This window comes from Nannospalax galili, unplaced genomic scaffold (genome assembly GCF_000622305.1).
Source record: "Nannospalax galili isolate Female #2095 unplaced genomic scaffold, S.galili_v1.0 scaffold962, whole genome shotgun sequence".
NCBI lineage: Eukaryota > Metazoa > Chordata > Mammalia > Rodentia > Spalacidae > Nannospalax > Nannospalax galili.
The window spans coordinates 1,884,649-1,908,790 of NW_008348537.1; the positions used below are offsets into that span (position 1 = coordinate 1,884,649).

The 24,142-nt window shown below is 41.7% G+C and overlaps 1 protein-coding gene across 1 annotated transcript in view; it reads left to right on the top strand.

Moving 5' to 3' along the window:
• Aoah (acyloxyacyl hydrolase) overlaps window positions 1–24,142 on the top strand; it is a 255,067-nt gene that overhangs the window by 84,944 nt on the left and 145,981 nt on the right. Inside the window, exons 5-10 of the mRNA XM_008845432.3 lie at window positions 6,689–6,748; window positions 13,177–13,247; window positions 17,711–17,771; window positions 18,791–18,861; window positions 19,621–19,669; window positions 22,659–22,707. Of these exons, the coding sequence (XP_008843654.1) occupies window positions 6,689–6,748; window positions 13,177–13,247; window positions 17,711–17,771; window positions 18,791–18,861; window positions 19,621–19,669; window positions 22,659–22,707 (361 nt within the window). The remainder of the gene's footprint in view (window positions 1–6,688; window positions 6,749–13,176; window positions 13,248–17,710; window positions 17,772–18,790; window positions 18,862–19,620; window positions 19,670–22,658; window positions 22,708–24,142) is intronic.

Consider the following 24,142-nt stretch of genomic DNA (forward strand, 5'->3'; position numbering starts at 1 on the left):
CTACTGCTTATCACTTTCCACAGTGTATTCTAATTATACTTTACTATTGATCTTCTCCCCCTGTGCTATGAAAAGCCTGGGTGTCTCATTTATTATCATGGTACCAAGAAAGAGCTCATGATACAACAAAGAATAGATATTTGTAAGATAAGTGAGTAGAATGAATGATTGCACGGAGAAATGACTGATGGAAGAAAACCTTCTTCCTCTCATCCTCGGTGATGTGCTCCCTATGACATACGCATCTGGATGACATGAATTTCCACCCAGGTGCTTCTTAACAAAGAGAACCAAGCCTCTGCCCTGGCTGTCTAATCTTTTGCATGAGACCATCCCTACTCACTGGGAGCTGCACTTGACATTTTCCATTTATGCCATGTCTAAGTGAAACCTCACAGGTTCCATTTTGTTGCTTTGGTTAAACTGCCAGGCATACTTCATTCTTAGGAAACAGTAAGAGAAATGACTGATGGAAGAAAACCTTCTTCCTCTCATCTTCGGTGATGTGCTCCCTATGACATACGCATCTGGATGACACGAATTTCCACCCAGGTGCTTCTTAACAAAGAGAACCAAGCCTCCACCCTGGCTGTCTGATCTTTTGCATGAGACTATCCCTACTCACTGGGAGCTGCACTTGACATTTCCATTTATGCCATGTCTAAGTGAAACCTCACAGGTTCCGTTTTGTTGCTTTGGTTAAACTGCCAGGCATACTTCATTCTTAGGAAACAGTATGACAGTAAGGGAAAAGGTACTGGGGTACAGAGCTTGAGTGTCAATCTTGGCTCTGCCTACAGAGAGACCCTGGGTAAATGGTGTGATCTCCTTGTGTCTCTTTCTTCTCAGAGTCGCTTCAGAGTCATTCAAAAGCACCATACATTTGTATAGGCTGATATTGCAGTTTTCCAGTTGGGTGTTGATACCATAACAGCCCAAAATAAAAACAGCAATTGCCATTAATACTAATGTCATACTAATGTTAAGCTTCCTTTTCTAAGTACTATCTTGTTCAATCCTCATAGCAATGCTATTTTTGTCTTAATTTACAGATGAAAAAACTAAGGATCGAAATGCTCAAGTTATTTGCTCAAGGTCCCACTAGTAAATGTGACTCTAAAACTCAAATTCACAAACACTGTATGGTTCTAGACCATGATCTGAGATGACTACAGTATCCTGAAAGTTGCCACTGAAGATAAAAGTTTTGTCCAAATCTTATCCGCCAGATTAGACCACTTGCTTTCCCCTGTGCTCCCACTCTGCTGCACTTGTCAGAATCCACCAAGGCACTCTTCCAACCAAGAAGCAAAAAGTAACGAGCCTTGGCCTCTACTCTTCCATCATCCAAATTCCTCTTAGGTCAAGAGCAAGAACTCTGGGTCACATTCGTGCTTGAGAATCAGAGAACATATAGTCATCTCCTGAGGCTGCCATGATCACAACTATGTGGCTTAAACATCAGGACTTTGTGTCTCATAGTTTTCAAAGCTAGAGGTCCATGATCAAAGTATCAGCAGGGTTAGCTTCTGAATGTAGTGAAACGGGTTCCCTGCCTCTGTTCTGGCAATTTGCTGTCAATCTTTGGTGTTCCTTACAGAAGGCATTCTCCCTGTATCATCACATAATTTTTTTCTGTATGTATCTTTTTCTCTTCATGTGTCCTATTAGTAAGAACATTGGTCATATAGAAGTGGGGGTCCATCCTACTCCAGTCTGACCTCATCTCAGCTTAAATCAATTACATCTACAATGACCCTATTTACATAAAGGTTTTATTTGGGGGTAATGAGAGGTTAGGACTTGTACATATGAATTTTGGTAGAATACAATTCAACTGATAACATCAGCCGCTAATCACAAAGCCCCTTTGTTTGAGGACTTTGGAGGAGCTCTAATTTGGATGGCCAATTAAATCAAACTAAACAAAGGTGTTTTAGCAAACCACATAATATATAGCCCAACAGTCAAACACAGGCTCTTCTCTCCTTTCATAGACTGCTGGTATCGCCTTGAGTTCTTTCTCATCTCTTCAGTGTAGAAATCTAGTTTACATATACATGGTTCTTTGAACCATAAGTCTCGGACTGGACTGAAGGTTTACAGTTCTGTGAGTCTATGTGATGTCTTCCTTAGCAATTCACTCATATAGGTATTAAATAAGTAGATGCTAACCAGAATTTAAAGCTAGGATAAGGAAACATGATAACCAAATGAAGAAAGTCAAGAGCAGTTTCTGGAGCTTCCATCCACGCTTTTACATTATTACTAGATAAAGCCGGTTGCCATTGTCTAGACCTCATGTAGAAACAGCTGCAGAAGTTAGCCCCACTGTCGCCTGGAAACACCAGAGTCAGCCTTTGCTAAGGGGCAGTGTTTGTGCAATACTGTCTCTGGTGGTAACAGAGTCGATTGGAGGGCTGCCTCCACACCACTGTAGCCTGTAGCACTGCAGCTGGTACACATACCCCTCAGTGCCTACTGCCTGCACACTGACTCCCCATGAAAGTGCTGAGTAATAGGCCACTTCCTCTGTTTCATTTTCATACTACCCAAACTATGTCTTAAAGAAATGCTTCAAATTTCTTGTTCATAGATCCTACCTTTTCCAATTTTCAGCAGATTTTTCTTGTTTTCTGATTCATATAGCTAGAGTTTTGAGGTGGATACTGAATAAATGGGTGAGTTAGGATCCCCATCTGAGTCTAAGACTCTCCCCATAATTGGATGTTCTGACTCCCTTCTTGGAAAAGGCTCCCTCACCTTACCACCTCCACACACCAGCACCCTGATGAACCTGCTCTCAGACTCCTGGGAGGACCACATAGGTAGCACATTAGTCCCTAATATTAAAGGCCTTTGATGTGGTTCTTATTATAACATGTATAACAACAACAATAGCAACGAGCATTTATTCATGGATTGGTATGCATTCTTAAAATCAGCACAGAAAAGAACAAAAGGAAAAAAACCTATCACTTGATTTTATAATGCATTCCTTTATTTTTCTGTATATGTAAAATCAGGTTGCTATTTTTATTCTTGTTTAACGTAACAAATGTTTTCTTTTTAAAAATGTAATTGTATATAGTGACTGTACATGGAACTTTGTGACACAAATATACATTGTATGCTGAACACATTTGCCCCATCATGCCCCCGGACCCTACCCCATCTCGCTTGTCCCCCTCCCATTAGTCTCTTCTGTTCCCCTGGAGAGCTTAACTTCTAATGTCATGTCATATTTACAGACATGATTTATGCATCTGCTTAAAATCTAGGGACTACTTATTATCTCCAGTTATTCCATTTTCCTGAAAACAACATAACTTCTCTATGTTTAAAAAGCATTCCATTGGATGTATAGACCACATTCTTCTTCTCACATATTCCTGTTGGTAGGCAGTTAGGTTGTCTCCATAATTTAGTTATCATGAGCACTGGTGCAATTAACACTGATGTGCCAGTGTCTCTGTGATATATTGACCTGCAGTCCTTTGGGCTGGTACCCAGTAATGGCAGACATGGGTCACATGTAGGTCTATTTTTAGTTTCCTGATGAATCTCTGTACTGATTTCAACACTGGCGGGACTAGTTTATAATCCCACCAGCACTGTACAAAGGTTTCCTTTGTCCACATTCTTGTCAACACTTGTCATTTGTTTTTTAATGAGACATGGGGCTGGAGAGATGGCTCAGTGCTTAAGAGCACTGACTGCTTTTGCAGAGGGCCTGGGTTCAATTCCCAGCACCCACACGGCGGCTATGAACTGTCCTTAACTCCAGTTCCACGGGAATCCGGAGCCCTCTTTTGACCAACTCCATGGCATTGCACGACATGGGTGCACTCACATACATGCAGGAAATGCAGTCATACACATAAAATAAAAATAAATAAAATATTTTTTTAAAAAACACATTGAGACAGAAGATCGATGTAATTTTAATTTGCATTTCCCTGATGGTTATGGATGTTGAACAATTAAAAATTTTTATTGGCCATTTGTATTTTTTATTTGAGAACTCCCTAGTCATATCTTTAGCCCGTTTTGTGATTGAGTTGCTTGTTTTCTTGTTGCTCAGTCTTTTCAGTTCTTGTGTACTATAGACAGCAATCCTTTTTCAGGTATATAACTAGCAAAGATTTTCTCCATTCCGCAGTCTTAATTTCGTGAAGTACCATTTGTCAGCTTTTTGGTCTTATTTCCTAGAAAACTAGCATCCGTTCAGGAAGTCCTTGCCTATGTCTATATCTTAAAGTGTTAACCTACTTTTCCTCTAACAATTTAAGAGTTTCTGCACTTACATTAAGATCTCTGATGCATTTGGAGCTGTAAGATCTCTGATCCATTTGGAGCTGTGAGATTTCTGATCCATTTGGAGTTGATTTTTGTATAGGGTAAGAGATATGGATCTAATTTCATTTTTCTATGTGTGGATATCCAATTTTCCCAGAACCACTTACTGTTGAGGCAGATTTTTCTCCAATACGTATGTTTCACATTTGTCAAAAATTCAGTGGTTGTGACTGTGGACTTATGCTTGAGTCTTCTATTTTGTTCTATTCTCTGAGCATCTGTTTCTGTGCCAGTTCCATGCTATTTTGTTACTGTGGCTCTACAGAACGACTTGAGATCAGATATGATGATACTTCTAGCAATGTTATTCTTGCTCAGGATTGCTTTGCTATCTGGGGTCTTTTTGTTTCTGTAATAATTTTAAGACTTTTTCTATTTTTGTGAAAAATGACAGAATTTTCTGGAGATTGCATAGAAACTGTGGATTGGTTTTTGTAGTAGAACAGTTTTTCAATATATCCATATGCTCCACAGGATATAGTTTCTAATATTTAGTAAGTACTGACCTTTTCATGCAAACCTGAAGATATTTATTATTTTAGCTTTGAACATGTGTCTTGATACATGATGAGTGCTAAGACATATGGGGGTTTTTAGCATTTTTATTGAATTTTTGTGAATGTCATTCAATATATTTCGATCATACTTAGACCTCCTCCCACATCTACACACATTTTATAGCCCTCCACCAGATTTCAAATACTCTTTCATATATGTTAAGGTCTATTGAATCAAGTTTGTGTCCCCACATGGCCTTTGGTGTGAGTCCATCCAGTGGAGCCTGGTTAACCTGCCTAGCATCTCTGCCGAAGAAAACCAACTCTCCTTCTCCCAGCAGTCATCAGGTGCCAATAGTTTCTCAGCTGTATTTGGGGTTTCTGACATACTTCCCTACTTGGGACTTAGTCTGGTGAGCTTTCATGGGTTTTGTGCATGCTGTCACCTTTGCTGTGAGTTCAACTTCGCAGCTGTCTGGAAAACTCTTGTTTCCTTGTGGTCATCCATCACTTCTGACTTTTACAATTTTTTCCACCACCCTTTTCCACAATGATCCCTGAACCTTGGATTGCAGAACTTTGATATAGGGATAAGCACTCTGCAGTTTCTTATTCTCTGCACTTTGACGAATCGTGATTCTCTGGGCTAATCACCATCAGTTGCATGAGGAAGCTTCACTGGTGAGAGTTGAGGGATGCATTAATGTTCTTTCTGCCCCTTGTTCCACTATGTTCCCAGAGCCTTTGGTATACAGGTTGAATTGTAAATGTGTGCCTTAGGACTGGGCACCTCACAAATACTTATTCTCTATGTCTTACTTGACCAGTTGTGGAACTTTGTAATAATCTCCATCTATTGCAAAAAGAAGCTTCTTTGATGAGTGGTGAGAGGTACAAATGTCTATGAATATAAGGATACATATTTAGACTAGAGAAAGAAATTATGTTGATCTAGGGATGTGAAAAAAGTAGGTTTTTCTCCAGTACCTATGACCTCTCCAACCATGTGTATTTGGCTATGTTTACAGTACCACACATGAGCTCCCTCCCATTGAGCAGGCCTTAGGACCAATTAGACAGCTGTTGTTTACCCCCAGGATAAAAGTGACACTACTGCACCAGTAGAGATTATTTGCTGGACCAGGCATTGTTGTGGTTCATAGACTTTGCACCTGGATGGGATCATTGACTGGTTTTCTCCCTCTGCAGTTTGCATAGTATCTTCTGATACTATGGGGGATTATCTTCAGGGAGGAGGCCTCCAGTTCCAGCTCAGTTGCTCCAAACCCTGTGTCCAAAGCATGTCCTGTTTTTAGGAGTAGGGTCTTACTTTCAAGTTCTGGGAGGCAATCAAGGGCTGTGACAATAGCCTGTGTTATTTTGAGAGTCTCTTGGACTACCTGGCCAACAACTTGAAGGGAGAGTTCGCTGCCTGGCACTGTGGGGTTTTTTGTTGTTTTGTTGTTTGTTTTTATATAGCCTTTAGTTACACACATTCATATATATGTGTGTGTATACACACACACACACATATATATATATATATATTCAGTATACTTTTGAACTAATATACTTTCCTGTTGTTTTTTCACACCACTTAAGCATTATTTATCTTGCCTCTCTCTCCCCTGTATATCACTCCCTATTATCTCCTGGCACAAAGTCTTAATAAGGGCACCTATTAATGTGAAATTGCCTTCCTATAAATTATTTTATCACAAATTAGTGGAACAATTCATTTATTGTGTATTTGTAGTCTTTAATCCTAATTTTAGAGAAGACATGAAAAGATGAAATAAGAGTTATGATGTTCTCTCACTCTGCTTTTATAGGAAGCCTGGAAATTTATGCTAGAGAAGGCAAGAAAAATCATCAAGAAATCCCCAACCATGGTAAGCATCAGGAGGTAGAAAGCCAAATTTTTCCTTTCAAGGCCCTGCCCTCACCACCTGAAGTCCGGAGACTTCTCTAGGTAAAATCCAGCAATACCACAGCTGCTTTGGATTGAAGTAGAAACAATAGCTCATTTCCATTTTTTTCTCATACTCTCCTGCCTTCTCTCTGTGGTACACAATTTCTCACGTTTAGGGCTGGCTAACCCTTCATTGTGATGGTCATTGTGTGCTTTGTGTATCTAGCAGCATTCTCTTTCCTCTACCCCCTGGATACCAGCAGCACTATCCATTCCTCTCCTGCTATGATGGCAGAGATACCTGGTGGTGTTACTAAGTGTCTGCTGCAGGGAAAGGTCACCCATAGCTGAGACCCACTGTTCTCCAATAGACCATTATGAAGAAGGCTGTAGCCTCCTGTCCTCCAGTTTCCAAAAGTGTAACCTCAGATGAAGTGCTTGACATCACTGAGCCTCCATTTTCCTGACTATGAGATAGGAATGATGACTGTGCCCCCCTCTGTGAGAGAAATAATAGAGTTGACACATGCAGAGCACCTGGTACCCTACCCAGAACTTCACACTCAGTGATATGAATCTTACCACCACCGCTGTTCATCTCACTGTCCTCTTTGTAGTGACACTTTCTCAACAGATAGAATGCCTAGCTTGTTATTGCACAGTTAAGTCTTTGACTTAGTCTCTTTTTCCAAGTAATCATTGAAATCCTGACTCACCACCTACACTCTTAATTCTGGTAAATGGGATAAATCAGTCCCAGTTGAAAAGGAAGCCAGATGCTGGTTATGGTTGCAGTAAAGACTCATTGTCCTTGACTCCTCCCTGCTGGTCTACCTCGTCTTTCACCCTCAGGCCATGTGTCTAAGGTATTATTGATTTAGCAACATAGAAACAGAAGGGAGGGAGCTCACTTATGTCAAGGCTGACCAGATTTAGCAAATAAAAATATGGGATGCCCGGCTAAATTTCACCAGTAATTTTTCAGTATGTTTGCCATATAACATATTTTCAGATGACAACCTATGGGGGTCATATGAGTTTTGATGTACAAGGCCAATCCATGTTAAATGGCAACAGGCAGATATTTCTACATAATTGGTTAATCAATCATGATGTCAGCCTCACCAATCTTTACTTAATTCACTGACTAATTAAAGGTTGATTGTAGCTGATTCATCTGTTGAATAAGAAATTGAAACACCACAAGAACTCCTTGGTCACCACCTTCAGAAAGAAATCTGAGCAGAAATGGAGAACAATAAAATTTGTCTTTTACTCTTCTCAACAGGGGTCTAAGACTTAGTTTTAGGGCAATGTTTATTTTACTAGCACAAGCTGCCTTGGCATTTACTCAAAGGCTAATTAAGATTTTACAATTTTTTATTTCTGCCACCAGAACTGAAAGCATAATTGGTGAGGCAGGATTCCAATTTAAAAAGCCAAAAAGAAATTCTACTGAACATTTCAACAATAAAAACAAACCTTTCCCAGAAGTTTATCCCAATTTGGTTTTTTTTTCTCCAAATTAAAACCATCAAGAAAAGAAACAAAAAATGCAAATAAATGTCTTGAAAAATTCTGCTAAGGGGATATTTACTACAATGAATTCCACTTGATGGCTAGTGTAACTGCAGACCTACTAGTCAGGACCAGAAAGCAACGCGCAGCAAACTGCCTATCTTTCACTATAAAAATCTGAACTGGATGAGGCTAGAGAGATGGTTCAATGGGAAAAAAAAGCACTCACTGTTCTTGCAGAGGATCCAAGTGTGGTTCCTAGCACCCATGTTGTTCGGTAGACTCACAACCACCTATAGCCCCAGTTCCAGGGGATCTGACACCGTCTGGCCTCTGAGGGTGCCTGCATTCATACACAAATACCCACACACAGATCATGTGTATGCATGCACATACATGTGATTAAAAAATCAAATTACAGGGATGGAGAGATGGCTCAGAGGTTAAGAGCACTGGCTGCTCTTGCAGAGACCTGGGTTCAGTTCCCAGAACTCACATGGTGGCTAACAACTATCCTTAACTCCAGTGCAAGGGGATCTGACACCCTCTTCTGACCTCCTCCAGCATTGCACAACAGAGGTACACTTACATACATGCAGGCAATACACTCATGCTCATAAAATAAAAATAATAATGTTTTTAAAAATTAAAATTAAATTTTAATAAAAGAATTCTCTTTTTTTAAAAAATCTAGACTGGAGAGAAAGTATGTATTGTTGAAGGAATGAAAAGCTCCAGTAAAGGGACAGCTCTCAGTGAGGCCCGGGGGGTAGGTTCTCAGGAGCATTCCATGCATTTGGAAGCAAACAGTTACTCCAATTATTTAGAATACCTGAATTATGGACATCTTAATTAATTCTCATCTCTACAAAGCAGATAGAGAAGTTTTCTTATCAACCTTATTTTAGATATGAGAAAACCCAGACTCAATGTTTTCTCCACAAAGCTAGCAAGTAAGCAAGGCATCCCTTAAATAATGCAAAACTAGTTATTTCCTGGCTGAACACCCTTTCTGCTGTGCCAATAGCTCTCCAATCAGGCCTCTTCAGTGCTGAACTTGAGGGAGCACCATTCCTTTCACTGTCTATGTGGAAGCTGGAATTACGCTGGGAGCAGCCTGCATAGTTGAGTTGTACACAGAAACACTGTGTACAGATCTACCTGCTCATTACAGACATCTGGGAAAACTAAATAGTGCCTGTGTCCAAGCTCCAGTGCAGCCCAATTAAATCCAGGTAATACTTTACACAAAGAGAGTCAAAAAGCACTTCACCATACAGAAATCCAATTTCAGGTTAGCTATGTACAGAAAAGTTATTAATTCCCACTTTGACTGTTCATTTACATCATTCGCCCCAGTATTCTTTATTCAAACCCTGTTGTTCTGCATCACTTACTGCTGGGTGGAGGAAGCTCAGAAGGGAAGTGGAAGCTAGTTGTCTAACTAGCAAAGTGAGCATGTTAGTTAGCCTCTGTCCCCAGGAACAGCCTAGATTCTAGACCTTCCTTTTAAATGGTTTGAATGCAGTCAAATGCAGCATTCTAAATCCATTCATTCCTGATTTATTAACAACCCAGCAGTAATGCTGAGGTTAGGAAGTCCAGCCTCCTCTCCAATGGACTCTCTGCTCTATTCTTCCTGTAGGCCACCTTCCAACCCCAGAGATAGCCTTTTGTTTTGCTTTTGCTTTTTCAAGACAGGGCTTGAAACTTTCTGTGTAAATCAGGTCAGGCTGGCCTCTTATCTGCCTGCCTGATGCCATCTGTGTGCCATCACACCCGACCTGAAATATTTTTGAGATACAAATGTGACTCCCCTGTCCAACACCTCTAGGATTCCCTACTGTCCTCAGGGTAATATGAAGATGCTTCCAAGGCCTGTCATATGTTTTCTTCTTGCATGGGTTTACAAGGTCCTGTGGTTCACAAAGCTCTAGCTAGGCTGAAATATTTGTTAGTCCCTTAAGATGCCAAGCCTTCACATTTGTCCATAGCGTGGGGTATCACACTCATGTCAGGCTTCTCCAGCTTTGATGCAAACCTCAGGGACCTTCTTGAAGTACAGATTGCCTTATGATAAGTGGAGGCTTTGCCTTTCTCAAGGCTCCCAATCTAGGATCATAACAAGCAACTAGGACCTAGAGCAGTGCTTCTCAAACCTTAGTATCAGAATGACCCTGAAGAGTGGGCTTCAGAATGATCTGAAAATATGAGAAGACAGATTACTAGGACCTACCTTGGGTGCCCAACTCAGTAGATCTGGGAATGAGAATTTGCATCTCTGCAAGGTTGTAGACAATGTTTCCAGTGTAAAGCCTCCCATGCTTGTGCCTTACTTCCTACCTGCTCCTTCCTGCTTAATTTCTGGGTCATCTGCATCCTTTACAAGGTTTCTAGAGAACTCTGTTAATGTCCCCACTACTGTGGACTCCACAGAGAATGCCAAGAACTGTGACCTCCACTCACATGATCTACCATGGTGAGCTGAGGACCCTCTGTCCCTTGCATAAAAAGGGGGTGTTCATCAGAGCTATTCCCCTATTTCTAGAATGCTAGGTAGGAATCACTAAAACCCATACATTCCCCATTTATATTCTAAAATGATTGTTAATTCTCCTTGGCAAGGGTCAAAATAATGCCAATGCCCATTGCACAACTCATAGCCATCTGAAGGACTCTGGGCTGGTGGGAGTCAACTGTCTCCCTGCTTTGATAAATGCTGGTTTGCAGCTTCTACCCTGTGCCTTCCCTCATTTAAGGCAAGCATCATGGAAACCACTCACTTTTTTGCATGCTTTTATTGAATTTTTGTGTATTTCATACAGAACATCTTACTCATCTTTATACCCCTTCCCCCATCCACACCCTCCCATAGTGCCCCACTGAATTTCATACATTCTGTCATTTATGTTAAGGTCTATTCAGTTAAGTTAGCATACCCAAACATCCTTCAGTGCAAGTTCATCTAATGGGGGTCCAGTCAACCTATCTAGAGTCTCTCCCTTAAAGAAGACCAGCTCTCCCTCACTCAGCAGTAATCCATTGCCAATAGTTCTTCAGCTAAGATTGGGGCCTGGTGCCCATTTCCCCAATTCTATGCTGGGTTTTTGTCTGCTTGAGTTTGCATGAGTCTTGCGGATGCTGACAACATTGCTGTAGATTCATACGAGCAAGGTCTCAAGAGCCTGAAAGACTTTGTTTCCATATGGTCATGTATTTCCTCCCCCGACTCTCACAGTCTTTCTCTCCCCTCTTCCACAATGGTCTCTGAGCCCTGGATGGGTGAAGTTTAATATAGGGGTCCTGCACACTCATATTCTCTATGCTTTGGCCTTTTGCAGTCTTTTGTGTTCATTGCCCTCTGTTGTATGAGGGAGCTTAGTTAATAAGAGTTGAGAGATGCATTCATATTCTCTCTACCCCTTGATCCACTATGTTTCGTGAACCTTAGGTGTAGTGGTTTCATCACAGATGTGTCACTTAGGGCTAGGCATCTCACAGACAATTATTCTCTGCATGTGACCAGTTGTGGATTTCTGTAATAGTCTCCATCTGTTGCAAAAGAAGCTTCTTTGATGAGTAATGACTGGCATCCTTGCCTGTAATGCAATGATCAATATTTAGCACAAAAGAATTACATTTGTCTAGGCCTTGATAGCCTAGGGTTTTCTCTAAGATCTATGGCCTCTCCAGCCACGTGCATTTGGCTATATTTACAGTACCATACATGAGTTCCCTCCCACTGAGAGGGAGGGAACTGTTGATTACCCCTAGATAAAAGTGCCACTACTGCCCTAATATAGTTTGCTGTGCCAGTCATTGTTGTGGTTATTAGGACTTAAAGCTGGAGTTGGACCATCAGTGATGTTCTCCCTTAGCAGCTTCCATAGTGTCCTCCAAAGCTATGAGAGGTAGCCTTCAGGGAGGAGGCTTCCAGGTCAGTTCCAGCTCATTGTTCCAAGTCCTGTGTCTGAAGTATGTCCTTTCTTCAGCAATAGGGTCTTACCTTCAAGTTCTGTGAGCCAATAAGGGTTGTGGCAATAGCCTGTGTAATTTTGGGAGTCTCTTGGTCTACCCTGGCCAACAACTTGAAGGGAGGTTTCTCCTATCTGGCACTGTTTCATGTTATATAGCCTTCAACTATACACATGGACTCATGAAAAGATATTGTATGTGTAATTTTTCAATAGGCTTTCGAACTAACGCATTTCCCTCTGGGTTTTCACACCAGCTAAGCATTATTTATTCAATCGCTCCTCTCTCCCTGTCTAACCCTCCCTCCTCCCTTTCCAGTTAAAGTACCCCTTTTCCCCATTTCACCTTTGATAATACCTCTCTCCTATGGTCCCCTCTCTCTTGAACTCCTTCTTCCCCTTTACTCCCATGGAAACCACTAGCTTTTAAAAGCATTGATTACTAATTTGTCATACATCCAAGCTCTTATGACAACCACTGTCTAAAGTCCCTTTCCTCTACACACTGCTCTGTTTCCTGGGGAAGGGGCTGTCCTCTTTCCAAGCCTACCCCACCTCAGCACATCTCTTCATCTAGTCTTCATTTTTTTCTCCACAATAGATTTCTTTTATTTGAAACTGAGGTTTTAAAGGACTTTTCCAAAGCATTTAGGCAGAGGAATAGTGTTCTCTGAGTATAGTTGACCAAAGCAGGCAAGTCCTGTGAAGGTAGGAATAGCTGACTGGATGAGGGGAAGACTGGGCTCTTATTTCAGGAACCATCACAAACCACTCACTGCATGGGAGGCCAAATGAACATGCAGTATGGGAACAACCAGATTCAGGTCCAGTGCTCTGGACTAGAGACAGGCCTTTAGGTGGTAACCATTCCCTACACTAAACAAATCTCTTTTCATTGTCTTTTTTGTTTCCTCAGAAATACCATAGAAGTGGTTCCAGTATTTGTTCACTACCATTTTTGGTCAAGATCTGTCAGAAAATTGAACTGTATGTATACTGTTTCTACTTCCAAACAGAGATAACATCATTGCTTGTCCCATTTTTCTGGTGACTAAAATGATACTTTTAAAAACCATCCTCCTGAAGGTGACCATGTTTCTTGCTCAAAACATGGCTGGTACAGAAACTAAAAGGCAAATCATCCCTGAACAAAATCACTTTGGAAATATGTCAGAAGGAATCTCAACCCCAGCAAGAAGCACCCCAAGGAGACTTTTGGCAATCATTCTTGACACTTGGGGACAGCCCCTTCTTGACATGTAAAATGTGGATGAGGTTCACAGGGACTCAAGTGGAAAGAGGCTGTTTTTCACAGAATCTAGCAAACTGTTACCTGAAAGTCTGGATCAGATATACAGGAACATGATTCCACAGAAAGACATGTCCAGAACACCACAATCCCTAACACCTCCACCCAATCTCATTTTAAATTCCATTTCTCAGGCCTGGGGATGTTGCTTAGCAGCAGACTGTTAACCTAGCTAGCACAAGATCCTCAGTTCAACCTCCAATGCTGTAAAAAAAAAATAAAAAAACTATCCCAAATTTCAACTTCACTTTATGTCTGGACTTAAGCTAAATGTCATAGAATTAATATTCAAAACACTGAGGCAAATAGTAACAAGGGAGGGACACTGGACTGAGAGGCTAAATAGCCTAGGTTTCTCCTTACTCTATGTGTTAGTCGGCTTGCCATTACTGGAGCAAACACCTTTTTCAACTGAGATAATCAACTCAAGGAGAAGAAATGCTTGCTCACAGACTTGGAGGTTTTAGCCCAAGTTTCCACTGTGGCTTTGGGCCTATGGTAGCACAGCACATCATGGTAGGAGCATGTGGCCGAAGAGGACTGTTTACCTCATGGCCAAGTACAAAAGAAAGAGAAGGAAGAAGAGATAAGGGCCCTCAGCACCCTCTGAAGATACACCTCAATGACCTAAAACCTCCCACTGTGCTCCACCTCTTAGTTTCTACCATCTTCCAATAACACCAAGCTGAGGACCAAGCCCTTAGCACATTGGCCCCAGCTACTGCTGATGTGGCCACTGCTGCTGTGAGGTAAGGCTTATTATTATTTCCATTCCATAGAAAGGGAAACGGGATGGAGAGATGGCTCAGTGGTTAAGAGCACTGACTGCTCTTGCAGAGGACCCGGCATGGTGGCTAACAGCTGTCCATAACTCCAGTTCCAGGGTGTCCAATGCCTTCTTCTAACCTCTGCAGGCATTGCATGACACAGGTGCACTTACACACATGCAGGCAATAGACTCATACACATAAAATAAAAATTAATAAATAAAAAAGGGAAACTGAGTCCATTAGCCAGCTCTCTGTCTCTATGACAAAATACTTGAGACAATGTAAAAGGAGCAAAGATTTATTTTGATTCACAATTTCAAATGTTTCAGTTCATAGTCATTTGGCCCTATTGGGCCTGTGGTGGCACAGTGTATTAGTGGAGGAACAGAGAACGGCTGCTTACCTCATAACAGCAAGGAAGGAGAAGGGAGGTGAGGGGAACGGTTGGAAGAGGAGGGAAGCTTCAGGACATAATATACCCTTCAAAGGCACACATACTTTCAAAGTCCTTCCTCTGACTGGGCCCCACCTCCTAATATTCATTCAGCTATGAGCTCAGCAATGGATTGACCCATTGATGAAGTCAGAGCCCCTATGGCCCAAATCTCTCTCAATAGTGCCACAGCAGGGACCAAGCAAGCCTTCAACTCATGAGCCTTTGGGACATTTTATCTCTAAATCATAACACTGAGCCTTAAACAAGTAACTTCTCCCAGGCCACTAGGATCTAAATATACCTCTGGTCGCCAGGGGGATTTGGCTCCATGCATCTCTAATACTCTTTTTAAAAGCTGTTTCTTGAGCCACTTAATGTCTTTGAGCCTTGGTTTCCCCTTATTAAATTATAATTTCCCCTAAAATTAAACTATAAGTTAAATCATTGCTCTATCTTAGGACCACCTGAGAACTTTAAAATCCAGATTCCTTGGCCCCAGACCTAGTGAGATAGCATGGCATATTTCCAAAGTTTCTCTTGTAAGTCTTAGACAATTGGATCCCAAACCTGACTCCTGACTATGTCAAGCAATCACTTTGAAGTCAAGTGAGAGAGTAAAAATACCACCTGTACAGGGGCTGCTTTAATGGCTGTGAGATATTCCTTTAGACCATAGCAGCATCTGCCCCGTCACTGGTTTCCCTTGCTTTCCTGTGGAGCCCTTACTGCTGTTTCCCATTTTTCTGGAGCCTGACTCTCACAGGGAGAGGAGGGGAGGCATAAGAATGCTCACAGGTAAGAGAGTGGAAGTCAAGCCGCAAGTCTGGACTAAAAGGCTGTGTAAGTTTCCTGTAGCTGCTACAACAAAATGCCACAATGCATATTTTCTCAGTCCTAGAGGCTAGAAGTCTAACATCAAGATGAAAGCAAGGCCATGTTCCTCTGACACTCTGAGTAGAATCTTTCCTTGCCTCTTCCTGACTACTGGGGTGCCCATTAATCCTATGTAGATACATCCCTCCAATTTCTATCTCTACCTTTCAAAAACAGGGTTCTCTTTCTTGGGTGTTTGTCTTTAGCTCTTATAATAATGCCAGTCATGTTTGAATAAGGCCAATCCTGGAGACCTCATATTAACTTGATTACATCTGTAAAGACTGTATGTCCAGTAAGGTCATATTCAGAGGGACTGGGGGTTAGAAACTTAACATACGTTTTCAATGAACGTATTCAACCTGTGATAGAACTTCGCCTGTGTTCCACCATCCTTTGCCTCTCAAGCTTCGTGGAGACTGCATTGGCTGAACATCTCTAGTCTGCTGTGAACATATCTGGGAAGAAGAGGAGGCAGCTATGATTCTGACCCACATTCAGTGTCTGTGAAAAATCTAAGAGTTACAAACTTTTCCTGGCTCATCTGCCAACAAGAGCTCCTGCAGCCAGATGGCCTGAATCACAGAAATAGTAGCAGAATCCCTTTCTGTGAATGGGCATAGAGACAGAGAACCTCAGGACGTGGGGAGCAGAAGAGATTATCAGACCTGAAAGAAGATGCTGCAGGACTGAGGTGGAGCCAGCTCCCCAGGCATCCAGTCCTTTCATGTCTGACTTGAGCTGACGTAGGACCCCCGAGCCTCCTTGATGTCCTCATTGCATTGTCTGTGTTAGATATGGTCTAGCAGGATCCAGTGGTGCCAAAATGACAGCTCTTTAATTGAACCACCTCCGAAATTTTGAATCGGAGAATATCTGGGGCCAGGGATTTTCTTGGCCCCAAAGTGAAATGGATAAAAGCAAAACCAGCATGTTTTCCTTCTTTTTAAAAAATTATTGCACTTCAGGTTAACTTGTAACATACCACAGGGTGTTGGGGGATTTCCGATTTACAGAACACATCTAAGTACAGCCTCATTTACTCTTTAAAACAACCTGTGGTTCAGGAATCATTGTCATAAGTAAAAGTGATCTAGTGCTTTCTGTGTACCAAGAACTGAAAATGTTGAGGCAGGGTCCATTGTTGTCTCCTTCCAAACAGGGAAAGTTGTTCTCCCATGGTCACAGAGCTGGTCATGGATTAACTTGATCATTGAACCCAGTCTCTGCTCTCATTGACCCGCTGGACTCCCTAAGGACTCACCTAAGCCTTAGGTGAACAACTAGGTTGTAAATACCTGCCCACTGTCTTGGGCTGTATTAATTTGCCTTGAGGCTCTCAGAACTGCTTAGACACCTTTGTTTCAAAAGACCATCAAGAAATCCCAGACAGGCCCATGCTACTAACTCTAAATTTGAGGTTCTGAGAACAGCCTCATTCTGACTACATTCTTCTACTATCCTATAACTGATTTTCCCAAGTGGAAAGCAGTGTTTGCCATTAGAAGCTGGCAACAGCATGACAGCAGTGGCACAGGGGAAGTCCTCCCACAGAGTGTCCACAGGTTTACTTTGTGTTTGTCATCACACCAATGTCCTTGGCCACTCAGGCTCATAATAGGAGTGAACGTTATTAACTAACAACCATTAAATCTCAAAGATTCTCAGAGTAAGTGGTTAAAAGGAAGTCTTCCATAACAGAATGTGTGAAAGGGTACAAATGCAATTTGGAATGCTGAGGTTCATTGCCTAAATCCAAAGCACAGTCTCCCATTTCCTGGGGACTGTAACATCAATATCCCATGCCCTCTACAACTCCAATTCAATTATTTTGCTTCCCCAAATGGCCCAGGTTAAACAACAGAGAGAAACAGTGCTGTTGAGTAGAGAGCAGAGATCAGTGAAGTGTAGCTGACATCTTACACACCACACAGACTCCGGATTTTATTTTTAGATGAGTCCTCTGTCACATAAACTCAGCACAGCCATATCTGAACATGTTTGTTTTCGCAAACATCAGTTTTTTCTTAGCTCACTGGGTGTTTCATTTTCTTTCTTCTAGGTCTATAAAAAATGCTGTGCCATTCAAAGATGTAGATTCAGATAAATATAGTGTTTTCCCAGTAAGTATTACTATGAATAACAGATGTTCACTGGATAATATATTACATACACAAATTTTGTTCCTTTAATAAGACAATTCTGAATTTCATTTGGATGCATTATTAATGTGATGAACAATACATCACTTCACAATTTTAAGGACTTTTTGATTTCATGAAAATACCAGACATCCAAGTGTAGCTTAGGCCCAGACTTTCTGCTTCCCGTTCTTTCCATTCCCAGGTGGAATTCTCCTTAGAGGCTAGAGTTATCTTAAAGGTGGTGTGAATTACTTTGGAAATTCATAAATTGACTTAAACTCAGTTTGTAAAGTATGTACACAATTGGGTTTCAGTTAGAGTTGTTAGCATGAAAGCCAACAAACAAACCCGCCATGAAATCCCCAAAGGGTGGGAAACCTCGGGACAGAAAAAGATTGACAGGATTTTGATTGTTGATACTTTCAAATGAGTCTAAAACATAAATCCACCCACATGATTCACAGTTGACCTAGATTATTTTTAAATTTTCCAACAAAATAATCACTGGCCAAAGAGATGAGTTATTTTAGAGTCTGAGAAGATTGGTGGTTAACAAAACAATTTCAGGAGGTTAGATGGTCCTGCTGTTTCTGTAGGTACAAATACACACACACACACACACACACACACACACACACACAAGCATACATCAATACACATGCACAGTATGTACCCACATATACCTGCCACAAGCATATACATAAACATACATATAAGTACATGCCCACAAATACACATTCACACCCAAACACTCTACATACAATGTCACACCTAAGCACACATTCAGTTATACACACACTCCCAGCCATCTGTGGTGTTGGTGTTTGATTCCATTTTACTTCACACAGCCTTATTTGTCCTAGTGATCTTCAGTATTTGTGAGCTGTATTTGAATTTAAAACTGCGATGTCAATATCCCTTAGACAGCACTCATTAACCTTTACCATAGGTAGCACTGAACAGAACTGAACCCCTCTTGTGTGTGCTCTTCAATTCAGACGCTACGGGGCTACCACTGGCGAGGGAGAGACTGTAACGACAGTGACAAGACAGCATACCCAGGCAGAAGGTAACTCTCACTGGAGGCAGGAGGCACAATGCCTTCCCCACCCTGGCAGATCCCATTTGCAGAGAAAAGGTCCCTTCTTTCATCCGTGCATGCATTCATTTTTCCAACTATGCTTACCAAGGACCTACTACTTACAAAACACTCCATATCATGCTAAGCGCTAAACAAAGTAGAAGTCTGCCCTTCTGAGGCACTGACAATCTAGTAGGAGAAACAAATTGTGTAAACATGATTGTCGACATTGATACAACCTCCCCAAGTGAGTTCTACCTTCAAAATGGGTCCAGGAGTTGTGGCAAGGAGTAGGATACAAGTAACATAAAGCACATCCTGCTTGTGTCCTGGCCAAATGATCAGTCAATCATAGTTCTGCCTGCAAAATATGGATATGCCATCCTTTGCTTACGCTGTAACCAAGAGCATTAGCTAGCCTGATGTTTCCACATTTTAGAGGCCCAATTTTAATGACTTCATCTCACTAAGAAAAATGGACTGCAGGTTTGTTTGGTATGTTCATCACACAACACAATCTGTGGAAACATTCAGTCATGGAAGATTGGATTTGGCCTAGGTTCCCAGCAAATATTCTAAATCAAGGTGAATGTCAAGGCCAAGTAGAGGCTTTTGTGTCACAGCATATTTGCAGTGCTCTTCCTTGAAGAACACTGTCGGCTTACAGTGACATTTCCTGCTAACTGAATTAACATTCCATGAGGAGTAAGTATATTCAAAAGACCAATGCTGACGTTTTCTTCTTAGGCCAGACAACTGGGATGTCCATCGGGATTCAAACTGTAATGGCATTTGGGTAAGCAACTGAATTCAAACTTAATACCATCTCTTACTTTCTGCCCTCCCCCAATGCCTATTTGCTTGAGTCATACAAATAAGGAAGGAGATACAGAATTCCCATCACATATGAAGAGCAAATGTCGGTGCCATGAGAGCTGAGGCTTCGTCACTCACAGCCCATTTAAGTCATGCTTGTAATCATGGGTATCTAATCCCTTCATTCTGTTGTAACAGTGTGATGAAAGGTGAGGTGGTGTTAACAGTTTTGTAGCACCCCACACAGCTGTTGGAACGAGCCACACATTGTCACCATTTTGTTACGTCCATTTTGTTTCCTTTATGAGCCTTATCAAGCAGCATGGTATCTTGCCAGGTACCATACCACCCATACCTCAACGCTTCTGATTCTCTTGCCCTAGTTCCCAACAGACACTGGATTTTCAGCTTCCAAGAAGGTAGAAAGCAACCAAACACGGGCAGCAGATCCATGCTTTATAATCTTAAATTTATGATTTGAGGATCCTTGTGGAGAAAAAGAACACCAACTTACAAGCACAAATTCAAGTGTAAAAGTAAATAATTACTTAAAACCACAAAAGAAATCCTAACAAATTCGAAATTTGCGTCACTTTCTTTTTCCCCTAACACAAAGTACTTACATGGAAATACATCCTGCTGATTGAAGTAAGGCCTCTCCTTTCCACCTAGAATCTTCTAGAGTTCGTAGACACTCCTAGAACTCTCAGGCAGGAGTTATACAAACTAGGGGCCTTGGAGATAAAGATTCCTGGCTTCATTTTTCTGCTTAGATGAAGAGAGGAAGGTTCCGTAAATATTTTTCTCTCCAGGACACCAACGGCCCAGGTGATAGCACCAGCAATCACCTCCTGTGTGCATCAGGTCCTGCGGCTTTGGGGATATGGAAAGCATGACAGATAACTGTGCCAAACTCACCCACCCTACCCTCAGTCATGTCACCTTTTTATGGGGGAAGAAGAACTTTGTACTAGAGCTTTAAGGTATAGAGAACTCCCAGTAGCTCTTGTTCTGATAAACCCAAGCTTGGTTTTCATGCTGTAGGACAAAGGGAGCTGATCAGCGTGTGGGGGTGCCATATATTTTCCAGTGTCCCACCACTGCTTTTGACATGCTATGTCATACACCCCACCCCCTCAATAAGGAGGAGGCCCTGCAAAGGCCAAAGGAAACCCATCACGAACTTGGGGCAAAACCTGGAGCTCATCATCGCTAACAGGAGAAAGACACCTTATTGTCATCTGCTGTCCTCATAGCTGTCCCTTTCTGCAGAGGAAAAACTTAATCAGAATCACAAAGGAATAAGAAGGAAATGGCAACCATCAAGGCTAATACTGACCAGTGTCCACCAGACCCCAGTGTTGAGTGTGGTATGAACAGGAGTGGAGGGAGGGGCTTTGCCATCCAGTTAAGTACGGGGAAGCACAGGGACAAATAAAGCTGAACAGTTCCCTTTCCTTCTGGACTTTGCAGCATAATGTTTTCATGTGCGTTTGGAGCCTTTGGGATCAGGGGAGCAAGCTCACTCTTTCTAACACACCTCAGATCACCAAGCACTTCTTTCTTAGAACATTATTAATATCCCTTTCAAGGGACAGCTGCTCTGCTAAGGAGTTCTCACCTCAGGTGGTAGGAAGTTTTGACTCAGTCCCATTCAGGGGGGCAACTGCCCTTCTGGGTTTCTTTTCTTCTCTTCTGAAGAATTTCATACATGAGTACTATATTTACATCATTTCCTCCCCCTCCAACTGTTCCATGCCTCCTCCTCCAACACAGTTTCACGACCTCTTCTTTTATTATTATTGATACATATACATACATATAATCTACCAAGTCCATTTAGTGGTGCATATGTTTAGTGCTGACCACTTGGGATTAAATAACCTCTCAGGAAGCTGGTCTCTGAAGAAAACTGATTCTTCTTCCTTCAGTATCCATTGATTAACTATAGCTTTTAATCTAAAGGTGGAACCCCATGAAATTTCCCCATCCACATTTGCATCTCCACTGGTGTTGTCGTTATGCAAGTCTTCTTTAGGCAACCATACTATTGAGATTTCATGAGTACAGTTTCCCCGTCATGTGCAGAAGATGCTATCTAGCAGCAGGCATCCTGGTCCTCTGACTCCGACAATCCTTTCTTCCCCTTTTCTGTAGTGTTTCCTGAATCTTGGGTGTAGGTGTTTCATTGTAGATTTACTAATTAGGGGTGGACACCTCACAGTCATTTATTTTCTGCATTTTACCAGTTGTGGAACTTTGTAATAGTCTCCATCTGTTGTAAGAAGATACTTCCTTGATGAATGGTGAGAGCTACGCTTATATCTAAAGATTTGTGTTTCTTAATCTTGGAGTTGGCAACATTTGTGTTGGATAAGTCAGAGTTATCGTCAGAGTTGTCGTATAAACTATGGATGTTTTACAGTCTCCTTTGACTTGGTCCATGAGATGTCACGAGTACACCCCCCAACACTCCACTGTGACAACCAAAAGTGTCTCCAGACATTTTCAGTGTCCCTTGGCTTGAACATGGGATGGGAAGGTGAAGAGGAAATTAGCCTGGATGAGAATTAGTGCTGAAGAGCATCCATTATTAGGTGCTAGAGATGATGGGACACTGCTATCCCACTCAGAGACTGTGAAACACACCCTTGACCTATATCCCTGAGACTCCCTGGGCCCTTAGTTTTCCAAGAAGGGTCATTCCTGGCCTGACCTTTCTAGAAGCCTGCCCCTGGATCCCTCTGAAGGAGCAAGCCTCATTTCTGAATCTCTCCCTAGTCTAGCCCCAGGTCCTCTTAAGCCCAGTTCAGTATGTTGAGTATTGCTATGTTGGATTAGGGACCCATGAGGCTTGAAAGGGTTTACCTACTGATTTACCTTTATACTTTTAAAGTCAATTGGGAAGGGTAATATGTGTCTCATAAATTTAAAAACACACTGCTAATCTCTTCATTTCTCTTTTAAAGGGTATTGATCCAAAAGATGGAATTCCATATGAGAAGAAATTCTGTGAAGGTATGAACTAAAAATCAGTGTGCTTATCACAATAGAAGTTCTTTTCCTGTTGAGTCAAGTTGAAGTGAACAGACTATCTCTGTGAGGAAGTGCCTGTGGCTAACAGTTATTTTAAAGAGACCAATTAATTTTTTTCAGAACAGATCAGAAAATGACATGAGAAAAGTATAGAAAAGGAGGCAGAATCTAGAAAATGGAGAATTTAAGTTGCTTAATTGGTTGCTTTACTTGGGGAATGACTGCCTTAATGATACTGTTAGGAAGGACTGTAGGTTGAATAACAGAGTAATCAAAATCTGAAACTTTCCCAAATAAGGACACGAGAAATTTTAATCATTTGCATGTCCTTTTCAACACACCTCAGGGTCATCACCTGGACTTGTGCTAAGGGGACAGCCTTTAAAGTTGCATATCTCAGTGACTTACCAGAGAAGCCAAGCTCCAGCCTGCAGGGGATTCCAGAAATAACTTAGCAAAAGCTCTGTACTCTAAAATCTCACATGTCCAGGCATCTGAGTCACCAGTGCTGAAAACACACTCCAGGGGTTCTTAAACATGACTTAAGGTAGCACCACTCTTTTGTTAGTCCCTGCTTCTTTCTTCACTTCAAGAAGCTTTTCATTCAGTCAGTCATTCACTCATCAAGTATTTCCTGGATAACTACTCCAAATTTATACCAAGGGCTCCACTTGCTTCTGCATTTTCAGGGCCAAAAAACATGCAGTGTGTGTTGGATAGCTTCAGTTGTCAACTTGACATACCTGGGTGGAGGGAGCCTCCCCTGATGAATGGCCTCCATTGGCTTGGTCTGTGGCCATGTCTGTGGGGCATTATCTTAATTGTTGAGTGATGGGGGAGGGCCCATGCCACTGTGGCTGGTGCCACCCCTGGGCAATTAGTCCTATGTTGTATAAGAAAGTAGGCTAAGTACAGGCCAGGGGAACAAGCCAGTAAGCAGCAGTAAGGTCTGTGCTTCAGCTCCTACCTCCAGGTCCCTGCCCTGAGTTCCTACCTTGACTTCTCTCAACAATGAACTGGGAGATATAACATAAACTAAATCCTTTCTACACCAAGTTGGTTTTGGTCACAGCAATAAAAAGCTAACCAGAGCACAGTGTTTAACCAGGATCAACAAAAATCTAGTTAAGTAGATAACTAGATTTGCTGAGGGACAAAGGAAACGGATAGGAAATGCAAAAGCCCACTGCATACTTATGCCATTTAGAAATGTTTCTTGAGTGACTAAAAGAATGAATTTATAACCATAAAGTTGAGGCAGGAAATTGCAAGTTCAAGGCTTGCTTGAACTATAGAGTATATTCAGACTGGCCTTGACAACTTAATGAGACCCTATCTCAAGATAAAAAGTAAAAAGATGACTGGGGATATAGCTTAGTGGTAGAGCACTTGCCTAGCATGTGCTAAACCCTAGGTT